We start from the raw sequence: 17817 nt of genomic DNA on the forward strand, positions 1-17817 counted from the left end.
CCCAGCCATGCTAGCTAGGGGATTTTGGGAGTTGAAGTCCACAGGACTTAAAGTCACCAAGGTTGAGAAACACTGATATAGACCAAAAACTCTGTACATGGTAGGTTTACCACCTCAATTCTGAAATTCATACGTAGCCTAGTCAACTGGACTATATATGAGTGTATGTGGATATAAAGGTAGTCCTTGACTTTTGACCACAACTGAGCCCAGAATTTATGTTGCTAAGTGAGAAATTTGTCACAGTAAGTGAGTTTTCACCCCTTTTACAAGTTTTCTTCCCATATTTGTTAAGTGAATCACTGCAGTTGTTAAATTAGTAACACGGCTGCTAAGTGTATCTGGCTTCCCCATTGACTTTGCGTGTCAGAAGATCGCCAAAGGTGATCACATGACCCCGGGACACTGCAAGCGTTACAACTATGGCAAGCATCTGAATTTAAATCATGTGACCATGGGGATGCTGCAATGGTCATAAGACACTTATTTTCAGTGTTGTTTTAACTTTGAACAGTCACTAAATGAACTGTTGTAAGTCAAGGACTGTATGTATGTATGTATGTATGTATGTATGTATGTATGTACGTACGTACGTACGTACGTACGTACGTACGTAAGTACATCAAATGACATTTGGCAAATCTGTCAAACTGGAGGCAATTGCACTTAGGTTCTCTTTTTTGAACTATTTGCGCTGAATTCTTTGTAGAGAGAGTTCTTCCAACACAAACACTTTGTTTGCTCGATGGATGATAGTTTTGCAGACCGATTTCTGTAATGTACTTCTACATGGTTTTTACAAACGTATAAACAGCAATGTCCATGAAGAAATTCCCATTTGTTGTTGTTGTTGGAAAACTGCAGCAAAAAAACACTATGAAAGAAGAATCTTGAAGGTTAACTATCTCATGTCTGCTTTGAAAATGAGAAATTACCTCAGGTTATAGAATCGTAGGGCAGGATGGGACTTGGAGGTCTTCTAGTCCAACCCCCTGTCCATATAAGGAGACTTTCTATCATCTTCTCAGAAAAATGGCTCTCCGTTTTTTTCTTGAAATCCTCCGGTGATGGAGAACCCACAACTACGGGAGGCAAGCTGTTGTATTAGTTAATTGTTCCCACTATTAAGACATTTCTTCTTAGTTCCAGGTTGGATCTCTCTTTAGCAAGCTTCTACCCATTGCTTCAGGGACGCAGTGGCTCAGTGGCTAAGACGCTCAGCTTGTCAATCAGAAAGGTCAGCAGTTCGGTGGTTTGAATCCCTAGTGCTGCGTAACAGAATGAGCTCCCATTATTTGTCCCAGCTTCTGCCAACCTAGCATTTCGAAAGCATGTAAAAAATGCAAGTAGAAAAATAGGAACCATCTTTGGTGGTAAGGTAACAGCATTCTGTGCGTTTAGTCATGCCGGCCACATGACCACAGAGACATCTTCAGACAGCGCTGGCTCTTCAGCTTTGAAACAGAGATGAGCACTGCCCCCTAGAGTCAGGAACAATTAGCACATATGTGCGAGGGGAACCTTTACCTTTATCTATGGAGGGAGGGAGGGAGGGATGAATTATTGATGTGGTTGATTTATAGGCCAGTCACAAAAGTAATGTATAAGTTATATAATAATGGTGTTTAAAACAATCAAGAATCTTTCTGCATATGTATGTGACAGAAAGTTTGGGAAGCTTTTTCTTCAAGCAGAAATCAATCAAATTGTAAATCTGCATTTACGTATATGAGCCCAGCATCTCTGGATGAGTAGAGAACATTTTATGCGGCTCTTCTTTGTGAATCTCCATGTGAGTAACATTTCTCACATACTCTGGGAATGTAATGAGAGTAAATGAGAGATTGGGAAAAGGGATTGGTCGGGATGAAGGAAGTAGTAGGAGGAGATAATCAGTAGAATGGAAGGATGGAATGAAAAACATGTGGAACTATGCTTGGAAGAGGCACATTCTTAGACCCAGGTGGAAGCGATGGGAATTTGTCCATGCAATTAGAATCCATCTTGATGGCACCTAATTAAGTGTGTGGTACTAATTACTCTTACAGATGATGAACAAGCTGCAAAATGAGGATCTGGACAATCTGGAGATAAATGAAGACCAAATTTCTTGCATACACAGTTGTCCAATTAAGAAAATCAGAGTGCTTTGCTTTTCTTCATCAACTCATTACACATCCAGTCCATTTTTTTCCCTCCAGAAAAGACATAAGTAGAAAGAGGTTAAGTCTTCTCGTTCTCTTCTCCTTCTTTTAACCAAGAGTTGGTGCACCATATTTTGTTTTTTAATTCTTTTACTCAAAAACAACTTTGGGGATTAGAAACAAGATCCAATATGGAAAGAGAGGAAGTCATTTTAGGAACAGCCCCAGATAAGAACAGTATGGAGAGAAGAAAGTAACAGTGAATTTTACTTAGCTCAGAATGGAAAATGTTTCATTTTTTTTTTTACAGAAATCTGTTCACATCTATCCAAGTCATGATGAGCAAAGGGGATTATTTTTTTCTGCAGAGAAATGACAGCATTACATCCCCTCCCCCATGACATGGCACTCCTTTATATCAGTACAAAGAGGGAAGATTATGGTAATTATTTGAACCACTACCATAATCTTCCTTCTCTGTATTGATATAAAATAGAATTACCCTGTAATAGAAAATCCAAGATTCATTGCGCATTGGTGCAATGGAGAAAGGAGAGGTGGAGGAGGAGGGAGGAGGAGGAGGGGGGAGGGGGAGGAGGGGGAGAAGAAGAAGGAGAAGGAGAAGGAGAAGAAGAAGAAGAAAAAGAAGAAGAAGAAGAAGAGTTTAAAACAAAGAAAACCTACTGCATCTTACATGAAGAATGATTTTTTTTTTAAAAAATTGCTTTTAAAGCTCTTGAAAGTCATGCAAAAACTTAAGAGCTTGCAACCTCCAGTAAAGGAGAAAAGCAAAAAAGATCTACAGCTGCCACTTCAAAAACTGACATTCTATCTTGAAATCAAAAGTAATTAACCCAGTTGCTCCTCTGCCATACCAGCAGGGTACCTCCTTTCCCCTCTTTTTCTTCTTAATTATGTTATGTTTCTGGCAGTTTCCCCATCTCTCAATGCACCTCTGATTATGCCAAAATGAACATGAGGATGGCAGCAGCAAGCATGTCAAAACTTCAAGACGTCAAATAAGATCCCTTAGAATTGATGAATTTTGAAGGCCAACTTTTGCATCCAGTTCATGCCAAAAGGAAAGTAAATGGCATTCTTAGAAGATGCCCCATAATATTTCAGGGTCTGAAGAGGCTGCTGTCTACTAAAATGCTGGTTTATTTCTTTATTCATGCAAATCATTGATTTAAGACTCCCCAACTCCAGAGTGACTCTACATATCTTACATTATAAACAAATAGAAGAAACAATATTAGACACACACATACACACAAAACCCCAGCCAATTTGATCTAGTGGTGAAGGTGCTCACTTAGAAACCAAGAGATGGTGAATTCTAGTCCCGCCTTAGAAAAGAAAACCAGCTGGGTGACTTTGAGTCAATGTTCAGGAGATGGTAAGTTTTAGATCTGCCTTAGGCATGAAAGTTGGCTGAATGACTCGCCAGAAGATGGTGGGTCTATCCTTGCCTTAGGCATGAGAGACAGATGGGTAACTTTGAGTCAAACGCCTGGGGATGGTGAATTCTAATCCCACTTTAGGCATGAAAGGAGTCTGGATGATTTTTGGCCAGTCCCCCTCTCTCAGACCTATCCATTTCACGGGGTTGTTGTGGGTAAAATAGGAGTGGGAGGCGTATTATGTACGTTTGCTGCCTTGAGTTACCTACAAAGGAATAAAGGTGGGGTAAAAACTGGATGAATACATAAAAGAAACAAGAAGCATCTAAAGAAACAAACCACAGGGCTATAGAAAATCTACCTGACACAGCTAAGCAGTCACCCTGCTCCAGGATCAGAGGTGGGAACCAGATGGTTAAGGATTTCCAGAACCTCAATAGGGTGGGAAGCACATGGATTCTGGGGATGGACTGCTATTCCAGAGAACAGATGTTGCCCAGAGTGCCTTTCTCTATCAACTGCATTTTGTCTATCTTCAGTCTCCGATACTGTATGAATTTGCCTGGTTGTGCAATTCCTAGAGCTTCAACAAAATCCTTGGTGACCTCTAGATGTGTCAGTCTTAATCTCCCATAACCTCTAGCTAGAAACAGATAATAAGAATTGAAGTCAAACATACTGAAGGTACATTGGAGCAGGAATCTTGTTTTACTAGATCTAAACCAGCAACCTTGTCACCTGGCAATGATTAATTTGTGTTTTGGAGACCCAATCCAAAACATAAAGGCAGCCTAAAAGATGGCCGCTACTTTTCTTGCATTATATAGAAGAAAAAATTATGCTATCTTGTTCTCTTTCTTTGTTTACCTCCTTGCAAGCTACAAGACGACGAATTAAGCTTGCAGTAAGATGTGCCCACTAATCGATAAGTGTTATTAGCAGTGTGAGGCAGAGAAGTCTTGTTAAAGAAGTCCAGGCAAGAATGCAGCCGAGATACTGCTGGGGCTATTTTAGTCTAGATAATGAAGGATACAGGAAATCCTTGACTTACAACCCTTCCTTTAGAGTTCCAATGGCACTGGAAAAAAGTGATGTATAACCAATCCTTGTTCTTACCACTGTTGCCGCACCCCTTCATCACATGATTAAAATTGGGGACTTTATCAACCAGCACGTACTTACATCCCAGGACATCTGATCACCATTTGTGACCTTCCCAGTTGGTTTCCAACAAGCAAAGTCAATGGAGGAAGCTGGATTCACTTAGCAACCACATAGCTCAACCACATAGTTCAACTGTAATGATCCACTTAACAACCATAGCAAAAAAAATTGTAAAATCAGGCATGGCTCACTTAACAACTGTCTTGCTTAGCAACAGAAATTCAATTGTGCTCATAAATTGAGGACGACCTGTATTCCCTGAATCTCTGGATTAGTGACATTTTAGCACCAGAGAAATGGACAGCTCTCCTTCTTCACAGGTACCTATTCCTGATTGGTTGAGGGCAAAAACTAGATAATGCAAAATGAAGAAATCACATTTTCTTCCAAATGAATTTTCTGATCTCACTGGTTTGAAAATGCAGTGGTATGGTAGAAGAGTTGGACTCTGCATATTCACCTGAACCTCAGCATGGGAAGATGAAATTACCTTTCCATGTTAGTTTATTACACAAAAAAATATACAGATGCTGGAGAAATATATCCATATTGTGAACCTACATGTGCTGAAGAAGAGAAGAAGCAAAACTGGTTATTATAAGAATGGCTGAGTAGATGGTCAACTACTAATTCAGAAGCCTGCTTTTATTCATTAGCTGTCAGGGTTAACATGAGCAAGGTCAGGACTAAAGGTTCCTGAGAACAAGCCAATCAGCATGGATAATAATGTGCATTTCTACTGAAAAATAATTGGTTCTCAGAGTGCCGGGATGCATGGAGTAACAAAAAAAAAATAGCAATGTATCAAGAATGAACATTGGGTTTGCTAAATATATGGCTTGATTTTACAGCTGTTGGTTTTCTTCATAGTAATAGCTTCTCTAGTATCTGTAACAAAAAACTATCTTATCAAGAGCTTCGTCCTTCAATCTCTGCCTGGAAGCCTTTAGAGTTCAAGTATCAGCCTGGAAGAGAGCTGACATTAGCTAAGATTTGTTGACTTGGTTTCCTTGTCTTCCCATGGGCAGATCCCAGCCTTCAAAGTCACTACTGACATGTCTTCAGCTATTTCATCATATCTTAGCACAAAGATGTGCCTTATATTATCCTTATTTGACAGACAGAGAAGTGAGTTTTGCCATTTGGCCAACATCACCCTGGGAAATCTCAGAAAGACGGGACGCTCCATCTCAACGCAACCAGGTGGAGGAGAGGAATGCAGAAGGAAAGCCTGGAGGGATGATATCAGAAGTCTGCAAAAAATAGCTGCCAAATTGTAACGCTTAATTATGATCGAGGGGGGAAATCACTATGTATATGACTAGAGAGTAATCACATCATCTATGATGAATGTGATTAAATTTAAATATAAGTGAAAGAAAAATAAAGTTAGCTTCTGGCATGGACCCACCCACTTCCACTTGGAATGCAGAACCAGTCCTGCAATGGAGAGGCCATCTGTAATCTTCCATCTGAAAAAATGAGCAACGTGACAGCAGAAATGCTCTGTTTTCCTCCAGAACTAATAACTTACATTTCATCTTAGGCAGCAGAGTTATCAGATAAATTTGGAAGAACTAGGTTTACTTATTTATGAATCAAATTCATATAGCCGTCCATCTCCCAGAAAGCGAGTTTGGGTAGTGCACAACAATCAGATAAAGCAACAACAACAAATATAGAAACATCAAAGAAAACAGTAAAATCCATATTAATAAAAAATGACAAAAGCAAAAAATACAGGAGGATTAAAAATGGTCACCTGAACGATAGAGCCATTTCATCTCCAGGTTTGACAACACGTCCACGTCTCAAGGATTTTTGGAATATCAAAATGGATGGAACTAATTTAATATTAGGGGGGGGGGATATTCTATAAGGTTGGCACCAGAGAAGAGAAGTCATGTCTTCTGGAACCCATCCAATGAAGTTTCTTAACCAAAGATACCTGCAACATGCCCTCTCTGGCAGGTCTAATGGGACAGGCTAATGTAACCTGGGAAATATGGTCCTCCCAAATGCTATAAGAGATGACCAGGCTGAGCCCAAGGGAGGAGTCAAATATATCATCTGTCTTGAGTCCCTTTGTGGCCACAAGAGATCTAAGTCCAACCAATCCATTGGCACTTGTCTACTGCCAATTTGCTTTGACTGTTAGTACCCCGTTTCCCTGAAAATAAGACCTCCCTGGATAATAAGCCCAATTGGGCTTTTGAGCTCATGCACTAAAATAAGCCCTCCCCTAAAATAAGCCCTCCCCTAAAATATTTAAATGCATGCACAGCTGGTCCCCGCCACTTCCTGGGGGGCAAGGGGGAAAACATGAGGACCCAGATTGTTGAGGCCAATATGCTGATTCTGTAAACCGCTTAGAGAGAGCTGTAAAGCACTGTAAAACGGTATACAAATCTAAGTGCTATTGCTATTGCTATAATTGCTCACTGATAAGGTATTTAAAATCTGTTTCACAGGTAAGCAACCTGTCTCCTCCTCCTCCCTCCCTCCCTCCCCTGCCCTCTCCAGTTTAAATCCTACTTTAGTCTACTCACTCTATGGATATGATGAAGTGAGATGCAGTTGAAGAAAATTTATGGGCTCCAGATTTCTGATATTTTTTTTGCCACATTAGACCAAAAGCTGTCCTCCTACACTCACATTGGGAGTAAATCAAGAGAATAATCGGCTACCCTTGGGTTATCTGCAGGATTGCAGAACAAAGATGAATGGTAAGACTTTTGTTTTCAACTGGAGAACCCCTCCCAACATTAGAAGGGTATCCAATTCCTGGGAGGATGGAATTGAGGAACAAGAAACAAGAAAGAAGGAACAAGAAAGATGGATGGATAGTCTTGAAAGCTTGGGATACAACATGTGAAGGCATCCAGGGGCTTCTCCCTTCATCATCACCCACACAATCTCTTGGATAGCCAAACAACTAACTTCAGAATTAATTTAGCTGATGTTTTGAAACTTTTGATTCTGTGTTTTGTACTTTCATTTTTGTTAAGGGTCTTGGTTGAATAACTTGCAGACACGCATGTACAGTATGTCAATCATTGGTACAGCGGCCCCATTACACAATTCACTCAATGCAGCAAGATGAAATATACTCACACTTTAGTGTATTCCCAGGTCACACACTGTTGATGTGAGGTGCCCTGGAGGACAAGTAGAAAGAGGTTGATGTGAATGGGGAACAAGACATGGTACACCTAGCAAATCCATGTATTCCTTCCTTCCCTCCTTCCTTCCTTCCCTCCTTCCTTCCTTCCTTCCTTCCTCCCTTCCTCCCTCCCTCCCTCCCTCCCTCCCTCCCACTTTCCTTCCTTCCTTTTTCCATCCATCCATCCATTTTCAGATATTAATATCTAATTAGGATAAGTGGGTTTTCTTCCTTCAGAGGGAATATCAGTATAGATTTCAGAGGCTGCCTAAGCATTCAATGCACATCAAAGTATGTTGCTGTTTCCTATGTTCCCTCTTAGACAGTAAAGTATAGCAAAAAGGCAGGACAGAAATGAAGTATAAATGTCAATAATAATTATATCTTCCCTTTCTCTCTAAATTACAACAGATGGGCTGAAACCCTTTATACTTTCCTGATCGCTTATTTGTATCCTATAACTATCGTTAAGTGTTGTATCTTATGATTCTTGACGAATGTATCTTGTCTTTTTATGTACACTGAGAGCATCTGCACCAAAGACAAATTCCTTGTGTGCCCAATCTCACCTGGCCAATAAAGAATTCTGTTCTGTTCTGTTCTGTTCTGTTCTGTTCTGTTCTGTTCTATTCTATTCTATTCTATTCTATTCTATTCTACTAATCTAACTAAAGCAAAAAAAAAAGTCCCGTTTTTTTGTCTCTAGCAGTTTTTCAGGAATAAAAATGAAATATAGGTAGTCCTCAACTTACAACAATTTGTTTAGTTACAATGGCACTGAAAAACTGACTTATGACAATTTTTCACACTTACGACCTTTGCAGCACCCCCATGATCGTGTCCTCAAACTTCAGATGCTTGGCACCTGATTCATATTTATGACGGTTACAGTGTCCCAAAGTTGTGTGATTATATTTTTGCAACCTTCTGACAAGCAAAGTCAATGGGGAGGCCAGATCAACTGGGTTATTAACTTATCAACTGCAGTGATTCACTTAACAACTGTGGCAAGAAAGGCCATAAAATGGGGCAAAATTCACTTAACAAATGTCACACTTAACAACAGAAATTTTGGGCTCAGTTGTTGTCATAACTAGTGTGTAGAGATAGAGACAGACAGACAGACGGATCACACACAAAAACACACCAATATTATTTATTTTTCTGATACTTTCTCTCAGTAGCTTTTTGTTCTACAGATATTTCTTGCCTGTTAACCTCTTATGCTGCTCATTAGGGAAATCAAACTCTCATTTCAATGTCAAAATACAAATAGTCCTTGAGTTACGACCAAACTGAAAATGGGGCCTTACAACCCAATTTAATCTTCTGATGGTTGACCCCCTCCCCCACTCCACAGTCATGTGACCTGACTTTTCTCGGAACATGGCTGTTGGCAATGCTCCATTGCCATATATTTTACAAATAGGTTTGTCAAAATCTGATTCCTGTTTTATGCAAAATTGTGCCCATGGCGAACCATTGGTTTGGTTAATGACTGTAGCATATGCTTAATGATCGTGACATTTGTTTAACTGCCACTAGAAAAAAATGTCATAAAATCTGGTGACCTGCTTTATGATTGTCACAATTTATGACCCTAATGGTCTGGCTTCATTATGGTCATATGTCCAGAACTACCTGTATAGACATTTGTCTTGACTACCGTATTTTTCGGAGTACAAGACGAACCTTTTTCCCTCAAAAAAGAGGGTGAAAATCTGGGTGCATCTTATACACTGAATACAGCATTTTTGGCCTACTAAAACACCGCCCCCTTTGCAAAAATGAATGTAAAGTGCTCCTGGGGACTGGGGAGGGCAGAAACGAGCAAAAAATGGACCGTTTTTGCTCATTTTTGCCTCCTCCCCCGGGCCCAGGAGCACTCTACAAGCCTCCAAAGCCTCTGCTTACCCCTCCTTTTTTGCAAACAATGGCCCATTTTTGCAAAAAAACTATTTTTACTTGTCTTTGCCCCCCCCAGCCCCCAGGAGCACACCACAAGCCTCCCAAAACTTTGCATGCCCCCCTTTTTGTTTTTTTGTTTTTGCAAAAAATGAGGCATATGTTAGGGAGGCCTGCAGAGTGCAAAAACCTTTTTTTTTTTTAATTTACCTCTTCAAAATCATGGTGCATCTTATACTCTGTTACATCTTATAGTACGAAAAATACGGTATGTTCTCAGGCAGCAAAAGGATGCTAGATATGTTCTTCTGCATCCAAGGTTCCCTCTTCACGTATACCAGGTTTGGCCCTGGTTTGGCTATTCAACCTCCAGCTATAGAGCATTATTTTGTAACATAAAGTAATAATGAGATGTTTAAGTCAAGAGCTCATCTTTTAATTATACTGGGCTAGGCTATTCTACCCAACTCAAAGACAAAAGTGCCACGGGACCCCACACTTACATTGATAATATGGGACAACTCCACTGTGATCAAGGGTTCCACGGCCTTTGTTGGTGGTTTCACCGTCACTGTGAGAACTTTGGACATGACTGCTAGAGGACTTCTGTTGGTGAAATTGGCAATGTCACTGGAATGAGAATGCATTCAGAATAAAAATGCACCACAGGTGTATTGCCGCAAAAACATTACCAGATGGACTTGCTTTTCGCAAGCAATTTGGTAGATCCACTCACCTAGGAGGGGGCAGAATTAATCCCAAGGTGCGATACAAGATGGCGCCAATGACAAAATAAGCTGAGTCATCCGTTTCTTCAGACCGAAGGAGAAAGAAGGACAAGAGCCTCATGGATTAATGCAGCAACTAAAGGGCCATTTGTGGGACATGAAATCAGGACTTGGTTATGTTAAACAAGACTCAGAGCAATGAGGAGACCCCAAAACTACAATTGCCAGAAGGATCACATTTGTAAGGTTTCAAGAATGTATTAAGTGATTTATATACTGAACAAAGAAAGAAGTGGTGGAAAAATCATCAGTTGAATATTTGCATGGACCATCCTTTCTAGGGCTAATGCTTGTGTGAAAGACCAAAGCAAGCTGCATCTGCATAAACTGAACCAGTATAGAGTTCAAGAGAGAATCAAATCCTTGCAATAAGGATTTTAATATATATGTATATATTTATACCATGGTACAATTTTTCTGGTTTCTGAGTGGAAATTCAAGCATATGGCAAGTTAAACATATGCATTCATTTCAGCTTTATAACATATGAATGCACATCATATAAATGGGGCTATAAATATCTAAGCCTCACATTTCCACCTCTGATTTGAAATCTGGAGAAAGAGGTTGGGCTTTCACAATAGCTGAGACAGAATCTGTAACGGGAATGCCAAATCAAAATTAGAAATATCACATCCAACTCTGTGAGTCAGTTATACTAATAACAACACTTCAGTCCAGCCTATATAATAATGTGTGTAAGCAGAGATTAGCAATAATGTCAGAGACAAAATAATCTAGCTTTTAAAAATGGTGTTTTGGCAGTCACGTCTAAATCTAAAATGTTCTGAACTCTTTCCAATTTATCTATAAAGATTGTATTTTTTTAAAAACTGGCACCTTCCACCAGCGACAATTGTGAAAATGTTCCCGGAGTGTTCACCTATCTCTTGGAAATGCAACCAACAACATGGAACATACTACCATATGTGGTGGACGTGCACATCTGCGAAAAAATATTGGAAAAAAATAAAAGATTGGCTAGAGGAGATTACTAAACACCAAATTGCACTAAAACCTGAATTATTTTTGTTAGGAATTATAAAAGGAAATTATGAAAAAAAATAGATACACATAATTACGGCAGCGAGAATTACATTCGCTCAAAACTGGAAAAATAATTAAACACCAACAGAAGAAAATGTAATAAAAAAATATTGGAATGTGCAGAGATGGACAGGCTCACAAAAGAACTAAAAGAGAAAGAAGAATCTGAATATGACTCCGTATGGGATTTATTGTACAATTGGCTAGAGGAAAGGGGGGGGAAACAGGAAAGCAAAAAAGAAAGGAAGAAAGATTAACAAATCAATAGACAACTACAAAACCGGAAAATGATTAAAAGATAGAAATATGAGATAGACTATACCAAATAAATATTATACAAAATGACTTAAATGTAGAAAAATTGTTATATATATATATATATATATATAATATATAGAATATTATATATAGAATGAAAAAATGTATGAAATAATGTAAATTCACAAATATATAAAGTTATAGTTAGATTTACTTGTATAGATAAAAGAATCACAACAGATATGTAAAAAACTGTAATGCGTTGCAAAGATGTGGAGTTTGTACAAAAAAAATAAAATATAAAAAACTGAACAGTGTTTTGCAATTCTTCCTTCATTTTGCATTATTCCTCCAGTAGTCTACTTTGCTGATCTTAATAGCAATAGCGCTTAGACTTATATGCCACTTCATATGTGCTTTCCAGCCCTCTCTAAGCGGTTTACAGAGTCAGAATATTTTCCCCAACAATCTGGGTCCTCATTTTTGGAAGAATGGAAGGCTGAGTCAACCTTGAGCCAGTGAATGTCAAAACAGCCAGCAGTCAGCGGAACTAGCCTGCAGTACTGCATTCTAACCACTGCACTGCCACGGTTCATAGAGCCTTTACATAAACAGATCATTTCCCTGAGTCTTCATCAGGTCAAAGCTGTTTTCAAAGGGTGAACTGTCCTTTTTTCCCTATTCTTAAGGGAAATATGGAGAAGGCTCATATCTAAGAAAAAAATGTTTTTTTTTATAATGCAGCTTATAGTTATTTTTATTACTTTGATGGATCTATTAGGGACTGCCCTGAAAAGGCCTGTGTTTCTCACCCTTGGCAACTTAGAGATGGGTGGACTTCAATTCGCAGAATTCCTGAATTGGAGAATTCTGGGTGTTGAAATCCACCCATCTCAAAGTTACCAAACTCGAGAGACACTGGCATAGGCAGTTTGATGAGAACCTTAACAGATTAACAGAATTGGAAGGGATTTTGTAGGTCATCTAGTCCAGCCCCCACCCAAGCAGGAGACCCTACACCATTTCTGACAAATGGCAGTCCAATCTCTTCTTGAAATCTTCCAGTGATGAAGCTTCCACAATTACTGAAGGCAAGCTGTTCCATTGGTTGATTGTTCTGTCAGAAAATTCCTCCTTATTTCTAGGTTGAATCTCTCCTTGTTCAGTTTCCATCCATTATTCCTTGTCTGGCCTTCAGGGGCTTTGGAAAATAGCTGGACCCCCCCTCCTCTCTGTGGCAGCCCCTCCAATATTGGAAGACTGCTATCCTGTTTCCCCTGGTCCTTCTCTTCACTAGACTAGCTATGCCCAATTCCTGCAACCGTTCATCGTATGTTTTAGTTCCCAGTCCCCTAATCATCCTGGTTGCTCTTCTCTGCACTTTTTCTAGAGTCTCAACCTCTTTTTTATAGTATGGTGACCAAAACTGGATGCAGTTATCTTCCAAAACCTAGCATTCTTTAGAAAGTCCCACAGTTTCCTAAGTGAATTGCAGGAGACCATCTGGGAGCACATGTCTTATTCAAGCTGCTCATCCCTCCTCTAACCACTACTCCTGGGTCTCCTTTTCCACCCATCTCCACCCACCCTCAATGAGTCAGTCCCTTGTGGAGGCTACATACCAGATGAGGAGAGATTGAGCACTTCTTTGGGAATGAAGATCTTGTCTTCGGAGTGGCGGGCCCAATCCTTCATGCCCCGACGCCCCTTCATGGGGAAATTGATATCACTGGAGACGGCAGAAACTGGCTCTCTCTGGATGCTAATCACTGCCAAGGAAGAGAAGGGGATAGAGAGGAGAACAGGAAAATAGGGCTGGGTGTCACTCTGGGATAGAGATCAGGAAATAAAGCACACTGGATCCTCATCCTTCACATCATGGCTTTCTAGAGCAGGGATGGAACACAGGTCAAACACCTTCCTTGGTGGCCATCAAACTTCAGCTTCACTACAGGTTTATAAAGGTTATTTTAATTTTAAAAATACAGAGGACATGCTGTAAAGCTAACAAAACACCATCTGCTCACATCTACCAGTAGTCCTCAACTTGCAACCATTCATTTAGGGACTTACAAGTTACAACATTGAAAAAAGTCACTTACAACCAGTCCTCCTGCTTACGACCATCACAGCATCATGTCAGATGTTGTTAATGAGCTGCATTAATACCGCAGGGGCTCCTGCTGTATGGTCGTGTCTTCAGAATTTGGGGGCTTTGCAACTAGCATGTATTTATGACAGTTGCAACATCCTGGGGCCATGTGATCACCATTGGCGACCTTCCCAATCGACTTACAATAAGTAATGTCAATGAGGGTACCTTGATTCACGTAACAATTGTATGATTCACTTACAAATAAATCAGGTGTGATTCATTTAACCTTATTTAGCAACACAAATTCTGGTCCCTAAAGTTGAAGACAACCTATATATTATTTTGGAGAAACATCTTTGGGCCCCTCAAAGTCTTATTGGAATCATAGACAGCATATCCAGATGGGGATGAGTTCCTTCACCTGCTGATGAATGGGTGCTTTGTGATTTACCATACCCACTAGGTTCCCCTTGCACATATGTGCTAGTCATTCCCGACTCTAGGGGGTGGTGCTCATCTGTGTTTCAAAGCTGAAGAACCAGCGCTGTCTGAAGACATCTCCATGGTCGTGTGGCCGGCATGACTAAATGCCGAAGGCGTATGGAATGCTGTTATCTTCCCACTATTTTTCTACTTGCATTTTTACATGCTTCCGAATTGCTAGGTTGGCAGAAGCTGGGACAAGTGACGGGAGCTCACTCCGTTATGTGGCTCTAGGAATTCGAACTGCTGAACTGCCATCTTTTGATTGATTAGCTCAGTGTCTTAGCCACTGAGCCACTGCGTCCCTCAGTTCTACAGGGCGGGGCATAACCTTTTCCTAGGGGGTCACAGCAAGATCAACAGCAGTTTACAACTTCTGCGACACCTCATTTTAAAGCCCATAAAAAACTGAATTGAATGAGCTATTAAATGTTAAATTTGCTTTAAGAATGGCTGGAAAATTCGATTCGGAAGAACAAAGGATCATTGACAGAATAAAATGCATTGCCTTTCGAGAGGCTCGCGATGCTGGAGCGACGTTTATCAATCAAAAATGGATTGCAAACAAATTGAAACGTCATCCGGATTGGGTTACTGATAATTGGAACAAAACAGCCCAAGAATGTTTCACAAAATTTGGAGAAGGGCGTCCTCTGCAACTGTCCCAAGAAAGCAAAGCCATCATTGCAACTGGCAGTCGCAAACAACAAAAAGGAAACCGAAAAGTGGCCCAAGAAATCCTTCAAATTCGTGGAAAACGAGTTGATCAAAGGACAATCGGCCGATATCGAGAACGAGAAGGTTTGAAGCCATTCCACGTCATTTGCAAACCATTGAAAACTCAAACACACGTTCAAGATCGGCTTTGGTTGTGCGATTGGTTGTCTGAATGGACTGAGGAAGATTTTCTTCATTTGGCGCCATCTGACGAATTCTTCGTTTATGCCATTCGAAAACCGAATTTCCAGAACGATCGAATTTGGGCTAAAGACGTCGACGACATCGCCAAACATGAACGATATCGACAAATCGTTCGCAATCCGACTTGCATCGGAATTTTCGTCATTTTCACAGCCAAGAAACTGCATTGGGTTTTGAAGGATAAAGGGGAATCCTGGGATGGCAGTTATTTCCGTGAGAAAATTTTATTGGAGAATGTCATTCCATTTCTCAGTGATCCAGACAATGTCTTGGTGGTTGGTGAGGCTGTCTTTCTTCATGACAAAGCTCCTTGCATGCGTGCAAATGCGACTCAGCAATTGTTAAAGGAAAACAATGTCGAATTTTGGGGCAATGACGTCTGGCCGGGAAATTCGCCAGATCTCAATCCGGTAGAGAACATTGGGGCCATAATTAAGGATGAAGTGGAAGCTCTGATGATTCAGGAGCAAGGTCAAAATCGATATTCGGTTGAAACTTTGAGAATGAATTTGGAAACTGTGTTGAAAAATCTGGAAAATCGAACGGAACTGTTTGAAGATTTGTTGTGTTCTTATCCACCTCGTTTGAATGCTGTTCGAAGGGCTAATGGTGGTCATACTGACTATTAAATCGTGTCAATAAACTCAGTTTTTGATGGGCTTTCGAATGGTGTATGAATTATTTGTGTTGTTATTACAAGTGTTGCTGTGACCCCCTAGGAAAAGGTTATGCCCCGCCCTGTACAATAACAGCTAGGAAATTCACCATCAGAGGCTATGGATGCAAGCTCATTTCCCATCAATGATGGTAGGACATAGAAGAAAGTGGGACAAATGAATGAGAGGCAGAACTTTCAGAATAGAAAAAAAGAAATAAGACTTGGAAGAAACTTGGCTTTTTGCTCTTGTCCAGGTCGGAGATCAATATCCTGCCTGCCTCACCTTTTACTCTTCACCCTCATTGGCTTAAGATCCACTAAAAATGTTTTCCATCTCTTGGAAATACAGGAAGATATTTTATGATATGATGGCATCCAGCCAGTGATGGGATATGACCGGTACGCCCTGGTACAGGCATACCGGTGCCTGCTGGGATGTACCATTCCAGTATGGTGCTCCAGAGGGCCCACCCACCCACCCGCCCTCCTTATCTGCATTTGAGCTGATCAGGGCTTCCGAGCATGCGCATGGAGTGTACGACGCTTGCATGATGCTCTGCCAAGCAGCTGGAGCATCACAGGCTGTAAGTACGCATGCGCGCACTGCACACGTGCATGTGGTGGACACCCATCCCCGTTGCAACATACTGGTTGCAATGGGATCTGGAACCCACCACTGCATCTAGGGGTGGGTTCCGGCCGACAACACTAAAAAGGGGGCATGCGCACAACACTAAAAAAGGGGGAAAATATGTTTTGTCAATGATCAAGATGGTGCCGCCTCCGATAGAACCAGTACGGTCAAGTGTCCGGCCGAGTTACTACCTATTTGTCCAAACCAATCCGAACCAGAAGGAACCCACCTCTGGTGGCATCCCAAAGAAGCATGAAAGAAGTTTGAAACACTTTTTTAAAGAAGGGGCTTAAGTGAAAAATAGCCATGAACTTGTTTGGGAGGGGGAGGGGGTTGGAACAAAACAAGGCAGAACATCCCACAATTTTTATAAAGATAACTTAGATATATTTCCAGAAGCCACAAGATGGAGGCTGGGAGCCGCATACATCTTGCAAATCGCCTCCCTCTGCTCTACCATGAAGTTCACAATGGGTTGCAAGAGCTGAGCCTGAAGAAGACAATCATTGCCCAGAGCCCATTCTTTGTACTATATCCATTGGAAGGAGAGGTATATCCATTGGAAAGTTGCAGGTAACAGGCCTAGGAGTGAGCTTGAAGGCCACACTGAACTAAAGTTTAAACTAATATAATTTCAAAATGTACCAGATTAATATTTCTAATGTGCTGACTTGTGTCTGCATTTTCTGCAAAGTTTGCACTTGTACGGATATATTTAGAGCAAGAAGAATGAGATGGTGGGAAATGAGGAACTGAAAGTAACCAGTGTCTGACAACTTCAAATGTACATGGGTGTTTGCAGAAAGTGACGGTTAGTGACAGTCAGTAAGAAAGAACAAGGAAGTGAAAGTTGCAGAAGGTAGGAGATCTCAGACAGGCACATTAAAATGGGGTAAGTGAAGGAGGGCTCTGCAAAGAGAGGAAGTTACTCTGGTAATATTCCAGGGGAAACAAATGATATGTGAAAAAAGGTATAAAAATGAAGGCTTGTGATCATGTCGACACCATTGATGGTAGCTGCTCCTCATTGGACATAGCTGCTATCTCTGACCCGTGTTGCAACTCGAAACTATGTAAGTACAGTCTTGCATCTTATGTATTGATGTAAATCTCTGGCATTTTTATCTTTGAACTAATCATGAAATAATAAACCC

At 40.6% G+C, this 17817-nt stretch overlaps 1 protein-coding gene across 4 annotated transcripts in view; it reads right to left on the reverse strand.

Moving 5' to 3' along the window:
* Positions 1-17817, reverse strand: part of ADGRB2 (adhesion G protein-coupled receptor B2) — a 253569-nt gene that overhangs the window by 82870 nt on the left and 152882 nt on the right. For 3 of the 4 annotated variants that reach the window (XM_087727881.1, XM_087727879.1, XM_014071564.2), the window contains exons 11-14: positions 13495-13641; positions 10516-10591; positions 10283-10409; positions 7826-7869 (exon numbers count right to left, since the gene is read on the reverse strand). In XM_087727881.1, coding sequence (XP_087584007.1) covers positions 7826-7869; positions 10283-10409; positions 10516-10591; positions 13495-13641 — 394 coding nt within the window. The remainder of the gene's footprint in view (positions 1-7825; positions 7870-10282; positions 10410-10515; positions 10592-13494; positions 13642-17817) is intronic. The other variant, XM_087727880.1, reaches the window with a different exon arrangement.

This window comes from Thamnophis sirtalis, unplaced genomic scaffold (assembly GCF_051295495.1).
Source record: "Thamnophis sirtalis isolate CommonGarterSnake01/CBP01778 unplaced genomic scaffold, rThaSir2_p1.2 scaffold_13, whole genome shotgun sequence".
NCBI lineage: Eukaryota > Metazoa > Chordata > Lepidosauria > Squamata > Natricidae > Thamnophis > Thamnophis sirtalis.